The sequence below is a fragment of the Carex rostrata genome, chromosome 1 (genome assembly GCF_964058835.1).
Source record: "Carex rostrata chromosome 1, lpCarRost1.2, whole genome shotgun sequence".
Classification (NCBI taxonomy): domain Eukaryota; kingdom Viridiplantae; phylum Streptophyta; class Magnoliopsida; order Poales; family Cyperaceae; genus Carex; species Carex rostrata.
The window spans coordinates 4286630-4295932 of record NC_135918.1 but is presented as its reverse complement, the minus strand read 5'-3'; the positions used below and the strand labels follow the sequence as shown (position 1 = coordinate 4295932).

General features: G+C 39.1%; 1 protein-coding gene across 1 annotated transcript; it reads left to right on the top strand.

Moving 5' to 3' along the window:
- Positions 1-4179: 4179 nt before the first annotated feature.
- LOC144553078 (eukaryotic translation initiation factor 2 subunit gamma-like) lies at positions 4180-9069 on the top strand. The gene is made up of 9 exons (XM_078301157.1): positions 4180-4417; positions 4960-5094; positions 5394-5455; positions 5827-5939; positions 6206-6308; positions 6504-6731; positions 7059-7277; positions 7805-8065; positions 8505-9069. Exons 2-9 carry the CDS (start codon positions 4989-4991, stop codon positions 8823-8825), a joined length of 1413 nt encoding a protein of 470 aa, XP_078157283.1. The 5' UTR covers positions 4180-4417; positions 4960-4988; the 3' UTR covers positions 8826-9069.
- Positions 9070-9303: the final 234 nt, after the last annotated feature.

The following is a 9303-nucleotide window of genomic DNA, read 5'->3' as shown; positions in this document are numbered from 1 at the left end:
CTGTCTCATTATCCGTCCAGGGTAATAATGCTCAACAACCTGGTAGTAGATAAGCGGCACCTGCAAATATTTTATGTGTCTAAGTTTCAATTTTAAACTACAATATGTTTATGAAATGTAAACTAGAAAATAAAAAAAAACTAGTCGCACCTGAGCAAACCAGTATTCTCGCTCGCGACTGCAGATCGAAGGAAGTTTTGTGAGGAAAGAGTAAGGTTCTTCATCTTCTTCATACACTGTGACGCGAAAATCATACGGTCGTCACTCGACATGTAGATCTGGAGTCATCTGCTCGAATTGAGTTTTGATACCTCGCATATTTAGCCTATATTTGACTTGATTTCGTACCAAATTCACGTTCTAAATTGTCAAAATCATGTGCATTTCATTGATATATCCTTAGAATTTGGTACTGCTGAGAGTTTGTTTGTTTTCTGCAGGATTGGAGCAAAATACACGAAGAAACGGCGTTTTTGGACTCCCTGGTACGACCCTTACCAGGCTTGGTACGGCCCTTACCAGACTTGGTATGGCCTACCCTTACCAGGCTTGGTACGGCCCTTACCAGGCTTGGTACGGCCCTTACCAGACTTGGTACGGCCCTTACCAGACTTAGCCGATCCAGCCTCTTTCCCATCTTGTACGGCCTGGCCGTACCACCTTGGTACGGGCCGTACATAGATGCCGCCTGACAGAATTCAAATCTTGGCAGAGGCTATTTAAAGCGAGGGATCTCTCCATTTTCGAGGATTCCATTCCATTCCAGATTGAGAGCTCAGAGAAAGAGAGAAAGAGAGCAAAGGAGCAAGGAGAGAAGAAGAAGGAAGAGGAAGAGGCGAGAATCGACGGATCAACCTCTTCTCAACTCCCGATCTTCGATCTAGTTCTATCATGCCTCTCTTTATCTCTTTATTTGTATTTCTGGACAGATCTATGACTTGTGAGTAGTTGATCATTGTTTCTAGGGTTTGATGATGGATTTTCTTGATTTGTTTTGCTTTTCTTGATTTGGATCTTGTATGAACTCTTTTGATTGAATTGATTGTGTATTTGCTTGTCTTGATTGATTTGTCTTTCTGTGATTGCATATGGTGTGTCTATAGTGGTAGATCAACCCTAACAAGGTCATGTGACCATTGCCTTCTCTCAACCAAACCAATCCCTTTAGGTAGACTTGTTCGATTTGAAGCCGAAAGGTTGAATTCTCCTCTAATTGACAGATTAGAGGATACCTTAGATCTCCAATCAATCAACTAGAGGATCTGGACCAAAACACGAGAGTTGAGGTTTAGAAACCCTAGAAGGTGAAGAATTGACTCCAAAACCTAGATCTTGAACCAACAAACGAGAGTTGAGGTTTAGGAACCTTAGGTATGGTCAATTGAACCTTTCTCAAGAGTTTTATACGAGGTACCAACAAGAAATGCATCAACTCGAACTTGTAAGCTCTGTTCTGGTACATCAGTACGGGTCTTACAAGAGTGGTGCGGCCTACCCGTACCAAGCCCCACACGGCTTGGTCGGACCAGGTTGGTGCGGCCTAGCCGTACCAACTTGGTAAGACCCGTACCACTAGAGGCAAATCAGAGATGAAGTCTGAAACCCTTGAAACATCTTTTATCCTAAATCAAAACACAGTTTATTCTTTTCCTTGCACAGTTACTATTCTATTGCATTGTTTGATTGTTTGAATTGATCCTTTAGGAAGATTAAATACCAAAACTCCTTCTTTCTCACTTCTAGTCTTTAGTCGAGATAAGTAGACTCTAGAAAAAGAATCCGTCCCTGTGGATCGATACCCGATTATACTCCTCGATAGGGTTGTGCACTTGCAACCCTAATCGGAAGGTGTAACCGCGGTTTTAAAAGGTACGCTCTCAAGCGTACCGAAACTTGAGTTGCGCTTTCACGCGAACAAGTTCTGAAAAAGAAAACTCCCGAAGGCTTGCCATGAGGGGTCGCGACAAAGGTCTTTCTAGCGCAGAATCTCTGAGCATATGCAGGACAGGTCTCCCCATCCGGACGGCCCCGATTTGGAGCCCAACCCCCGTCTAGTGGTTGTGGACGACCAAATGGAAATCTCGTCAACGACCAATGCTGAAGGAGACCAATCGGTCCGTACAGACCTTGTTTGTCGACCTATTTTTATACAAGTTGCATTTATTTTTAAATTCAATAAGAGAAAATAATTTATTTATAATAAGAAGAGAAAGTAATTTATACCCGGCACGCAATGCATAAGCCTCGGTACAGACATGCCAAGACCGCTGCTCCCCAATTCATCTGTGGAGGGTCATCCAAGTCCCTTAGCCACTGCAACATACAAGCAGGGACGGTGTTCCCAGAGGAATCTGGGAACAACCAGCAAGAGAATAACTCCATTATGTAAGCCCGTGTCCACCGATCTATCTTCTCCTCAGGCGCATCTTCTTCCAATTTTCCACTACATATACGAACTAATTTAGTACAGAGTATGAAGCATCACAATCAAATACTTACTATTACAAAAAAAATACTTACCTGAATGCCGCCCGCAAAAGAGGGATACTGATGTCATTCTTCGATGCAACCTTCGACCTCTTGAGGGACCTTTCCTTCATCAGGTTGGGTCCCAACAGTTCTTCGACGTCTTTTGTGAAGTCCCCGTACTCCACACCCGTCACAGCTCGTCCAGTAATAGGCAGTCCCCAGAGACAACTGACATCCTGGAGAGACACCGTAATCTCTCCGACAGGCATGTAAAATGTGTGTGTCTCCGGCCGCCACCTCTCGACCAATGCAGATAGAAGAGCGACATCTGCGACAATGGGGGTCAGCTGTGAGACATGCCACAGACCCAAACTCTTCAACACGGGAGCGTATCGGTCGTCGTAGAGGATACTCATCTGATTGTTCCGCGTATTCGTCAAGGTATGAGTCTGCATTCAATTTCAAAACAAACAAACATATAACTTACCTATTTTTATCTAAATGAAAATTAAAATTATTTGCATTTCTCAAAACAAAAACTTACATATGCGTTTTTGATCTTGTGCTCCTCGAATTTATACCAGCAAAGAGGACTGATACTCTCTTCCGTCATATTTGGAAATATGTGACGGGCCAGTGATAAATCTAACTGTAAATCATCTTGCGTCCGATTTTGATTGGTACTGCTGGTTGACGCCATACTAACAACAAATTTAACAATTTTATCAATTTTGACCTCTATTGATAATTTCAAATAGTACAAATCTAACAATAATACAAATATCTATGGTAATTCAATAATATATCACCATTCTTGAATGAATCGGTAAAAAATCTTACAATCTACGCTAATTCAGAAAAAAATAAATTCTGAATTGGTGCATTTATACTCTATTTTGGTCTAAATACAACATTTCTAAATTTGTCGATTTGTAAATTGGTACATTTCTAAATTCTAAATATAATTTTTAAATTCTATATACAATCACAATTCTAAATTGGTTTAAATACACAAATATTTTGGTAACCAACTAAACTACTATTTTAGTGTAATTTACAATATACTACTATTTAATAAAAAATATATACAAATAATAGTATATCGTAAATTACACAAATATTTACAAATAGATCACAATATACTATTTTGATCTAATTAACACAAATATTTACAAAACTACAAAAAAAAATAAACAACTATTTTGGTACCTAATTTACAATATACAATATATAACTATTTTGGTACCTAACTAAAATAAACTATCTAATAAAACTAAACTACTTAATAACTAAATTAAATTAAATTATTTAACAAAATTAAACTAATAAAAAAAAATTACCTTTTTACTGTGCTGGACGCGGCAGTGCGGAGACAGGGACAGGCGGTTTAAACCACTGCGGAGGGGCTTATATCCGGATCCACCACGTACGCATATCCATAGTGCGAACGGGTCGTCGGGAACGGGTCAGGTCGCGCACGGGTCGTCGAGAACGGGTCATCGGGAACGGGTCAGTCCGCTTATCCATTACGCGAACGGGTAGCGACCCGTTCGCAGATCTACTGTGCGAACGTGGCGGAATCTGAATTCGGAATTAACGGGTGGTATTGATTTAATTCTGATTTATCACGGTGGTACATAAAAAAAAAACGGGTTATATTTTCAATTCTCTGTTGAACATTTTTTTTCGGTGCACATTAAACAAGCGGTCCACAAAGCAAAAGTGAAGACCACCTTGTCGTGGCTTTGTGCTACGCTATTTGCAATTGAACACCCTCATCTTATCAGAAAACAAAATAAGTCCCTCCGCTCATAAAACCCTCGTATCAGATTCCCAGTCTCTGTTTAGCCCTAGCCGCCTTCAACTTCACCGGCGCGAGCAGATCTCCGAAACCGGTATCCACTATTAACCAGTCACCGGCGGTCACACCCAAAGCACATCTTCTCAGGTTCGCACTTTCTCCATCTCAATCGCTATCCTTCACGTGCCATTAACTCTTCCATTTGGGCAATTTGATTGGTAATTCTCTCTTGTGGTTGATTCCTTGTAGCAGTTTCTTCAATTCGGCTTGTTATCGGGGAGTTAAAGTTGTTTTTAATTGAATTACGTGAGGGACTACAAAGTGGCACGATGAGCATTGCAATTTTTATTTTTGACCGATTACAGTGCTGAAATGCGAATGAACTATCTTTAGTTTGATTTTGATATTTATATACTTGTTACTTGCACGATCACAAAGCTTAATCTCCCTGCTTCTCGTGCTGTCTATGTGTAATGACCTTTTCATGAAAATTTGAACACCCCATAGTATAATTTTCCTATTTTTGTTTCACATCAGCACTGATCTTCTAAGTTAATGTGTAAAGTTTGATTGATAGTTCTGAAAAGTGGTATTTGTTGCATATTTTCACTTGGATTTAATGCATTTATGGTTCAATTACACTTTGATGTGCAATTTACGATTAGCTTTACCATTGTTCTTTGATCCAGGAGTAAGTGAGCAGTACTATTCTAGCAAAATGTCGCGCAAAGGTTTGATGGAACAAGACTTAAGCAAGCTTGACGTGACAAAGCTTCATCCTTTGTCACCTGAGGTTATTTCTCGTCAAGCCACTATCAATATAGGTTTGTTTCCTAAAATTACTGGGAGCTTTGCTACACATTATTTGTTTCAAGCCCATCCAGTTTTGTTCTGATAGTATTGTTGGTAATATGAGGTCTCCTATTTGGATCAGCACAATTAGTCCATATGTTTCTGTTAGTTTTAAGGAATTTATGTCTCTCTCATTAAGCTTTTTGAATCGATCACATTACAAATTTTTGTATCCTTTTAGATTATATGTAGCAGTTCTATTTATTTAATAGTTTGGTTAGATAACATTTCATTTACTATGATATATCATGATAATGTGTTTCTATAACAGGCACTATTGGGCACGTGGCTCATGGAAAATCCACAGTTGTTAAAGCTATTTCGGGTGTTCAGGTGCTAACTACTTCTTAAAAGAAAATTGAGATCACTATTTATACTACTACTTAGTAATGCATCAAATGAGTTAGTATTTGCTCACTGGCATGGTAGTAAATTGAGTAAAGTTGGTATTTAGAAGTAGACAGTTATTGTTTTTTATATCTTAATCTGCTGTATTATAATTTTTCTGCAAATACCCATCACATAGTAAGAAAAAAAGGACATAAAAGTGGGATCAAACTGTTACATTCTCTCTGCCTGGGTTTTCGTACTTTCCATACTTGATATGTGGAAGACAATATGAAACTTTTCCTCTTGCATTTTTTATGGCTTTTGTATCTGCCAACATATCTCTTATGCTGTTTTGATGTTATTTACATATATAGACTGTTCGATTTAAAAGTGAGCTCCAACGTAACATCACCATAAAGCTGGGTTATGCAAATGCAAAGATATATAAATGTGACGATGAGAAGTGCCCTCGACCTCAGTGCTACAAGTAGGTGACCTTTGTTGCTACAAGTGAATCTCATATTACTCTCATTTGAACTGTTTGAGATTCTTACAAGTTTCAAATCGCTCTCTTTGGTATTGGAAGCAATTGAAAATAGCCCTACTCTGAGGGATTTTAATGCTTGCCTCTTGTATTGCTATTATAGATAACAGAATGAATGAACCATTAGCAATCTTTGAAATTACTCTCCTGAAGGTTTAAGCCATTGTGATCGTGTCTTCTTTTATTTTGTTATTCACTTCCCTGTGCAGGGCATATGGAAGTGGTAAAGAAGATAGTCCTCCGTGTGATGTGCCTGGATTTGAAAACACCAGGATGAAGCTCCTCAGACATGTCTCCTTTGTTGACTGCCCAGTAATTATATATTTCTCTTATCTGAATTCCATATTGTTCAGGCTAGATAATAATATCTGCTTCTTGGGTTAGGTTCCATTAGATGTTTATTTTATAATATCACTTGTTGTGCAGTCCCCCAAGCCCAGAACTTTTATATATATATTAGTCGTGCGTGTCGACAAAGAAACTTAGCACTATTCTCTCATTGTACAGGGGCATGACATTCTCATGGCTACAATGCTTAATGGAGCAGCAATCATGGATGGAGCGTTGCTTCTGATAGCAGCAAATGAGAGCTGTCCCCAGCCGCAGACCTCTGAGCATCTCGCTGCAGTTGAAATTATGAAGCTTAAACACCTCATCATCCTCCAGAACAAGATCGATCTTATTCAAGAAAGTGCCGCCATCAACCAACACGAGTCCATTCAGAAGTTTATTCAGGTACAAACTTGCTTATTCATATGGCTCTTTGCCTGGCAGGCTACCTAGCTTAGACTCCTTTTTAGTCTTTTTTTAAAGATCCACTTTCTTTACCCAAAAGAGAAACAAATAGATGAGTACACAAATTAATAACTAAACAAATAAAAGCACAAAAAAAAATTAAAATTGTCAAGAATTTGTTATTAGAAGTTGGCCAGTAACTAATCCAATGTATATGATACTACATTTTACATACTTTTCCATAACAATTGCCCAGCATGGTTGTAATCTTATTATGGCTGCTTTGCAAAAGAGAACCTATAACATCATTGAACTGCTCTTGAACAGCGCACTGTTGCAGATGGGGCGCCCGTAGTACCTATATCGGCACAGCTTAAGTACAACATAGATGTTGTTTGTGAATACATTGTTAAGAAGATTCCTGTCCCTGAGAGGGACTTTGTTTCACCTCCGAACATGATTATCATTCGCTCCTTTGATGTGAACAAACCTGGTTCAGAGGTTGATGAGATAAAAGGTGGTGTAGCTGGTGGAAGCATCCTGAGGGTATGTTGTCTGTTCTATGTCAAAATGCATTAAGGTTGTGGTTTTCTGGGTGTGGCATTTTTGATCTCAAGGCTATTCCTAAATATTAGCAAAGTTTAATTATACCCTTGACAAAAACTAATTAGAAAAAAAATATATGAGATTTAAGCTCATATTTATAAATGAGAATATAGGTCCTAACTGAATCAAAGGGACAAAGTATCACGTGTAATCCCATAAAGCCATTGAATAATCCATCCTAGTCTGTTGCTCCTTTTGTTCCTCCGTTATTTATTTGTAGATGCCCAACTCTACCCTGCCGTGGTTCTTTCTCTACATAAATTAGGAAGGTTGGAAAGGTTGGCTATTTCCTCTTTAACTGATGGGAAAGGAGGGCATAGTTTATCTTTTGCATGGTTTCATTTGCAGCTGTAGATGATGTTTTGTAAATTTAGGGGACACAGGAGAATTTTCAGTAGATATCAGTTCTGATTTGTAAAATTCTGATGATCACGGCAAACTGACTACTACAATATTTTTTTTCACAGGGAGTACTGAAGGTGAACCAATTTATTGAAGTGCGGCCTGGAATTGTGACCAAGGATGCAAGTGGCAACAGTAAATGCACACCAATTTATTCTAGGGTTGTCTCCTTGTTTGCTGAGCAGAACGAACTCCAGTTCGCTGTTCCTGGTGGGCTTATCGGTGTAGGGACTACCATGGACCCATCATTGACCCGTGGTGACAAGCTTGTGGGCCAGGTCCTTGGCTCAGTCGGCTCTCTCCCTGATATTTTTATTGAGCTTGAGGTTATATTTTTTCTTTTCAGATTGTCTGGGTTACCATCTTATTGCAAGATATAGCTACTTTGGTGTCTTCCCCGACAAAACAGAAAAGCACCTTTTTTTAATTATTCCTGAAAGAATGCAAAGAAAATTCACATGCAGTCTCAAGAAAGGCTGTTGTGTTGGTTTCCTCTTGACTTCCTTTCTAAGAATGAATGGCTACCAACAGAGCACAAAAAGGAACCAGTCATCAAAAGAGAATGGAGTTGCAAAGAAAAGGGAAAGAACTTGTTGGTTAATTACTTGATGCTTCTCCCTAATTTATACAAAAGTTATACTTTGTTAGCTTTCATGCTATCAAATCAGTGCGGTTCTTACCATGTAAATTTACCTCAAGAGGCTTTTCACAACATTACCCCTTTGAATGGTCCCTGATATAATAATACTTCTCAAATTCAATTAGGTCAATTTCTTCCTTCTGAGGAGGCTGCTGGGTGTGAGAACAAAGGGCTCGGAGAAGCAAGAGAAGGTATCGAAGCTGATTAAGGGAGAAAGCCTTATGCTTAACATTGGTTCCATGTCTACAGGTGGCAGGGTTGTTGCTGTCAAAAATGACCTGGCAAAACTTTCATTGATGACCCCAGTTTGTACCAGCAAGGGTGAGAAGGTTGCACTCAGCCGACGTGTCGAGAAGCACTGGCGTCTCATTGGCTGGGGCCAAATCCAGGCTGGCAACACCATTGACGTCCCTCCCTGTCCTGCTGAATTAGCTAATATAATATAATAAAGAAAGAGGGAGATAAAAACAGAGTACAAGAACTTCCAACAGAGTTCAGGGCAATGTGGGAAGGTAGGGAACTTTTAGGAACTATTTTTGTCAGATGGCGTAGAAAACTTCGAATTTTTTTGTTTTTGATTTTGTTAATTTTTGTTGTGGTTGCCTATTTGTTTGTAATAGCTGTTCCTGCGGAGTCATTTTCGTTTGAGGTGGTTCTAAACTTGTTGCTTTGGATGCAGTGTTTGTTTTTGACTGGGGGGTTTATTTGATTAGGGGGGATTTTACGTATACCCCTCAAAAACTTCAAATTACATATCTAGACTTCATAATATCATATTTGCCCTAAACCTCATTTTAGATTTATAAAATGTTTCGCCTTCTCCTTCCCCCACTTCCCCCGCAACTCTCACCTACATTAGAAATTATAAAATTATACAACGTTTCAGCTTTTCTTCCAGCCCTCAGTGCCTTTAATGCCGACGTA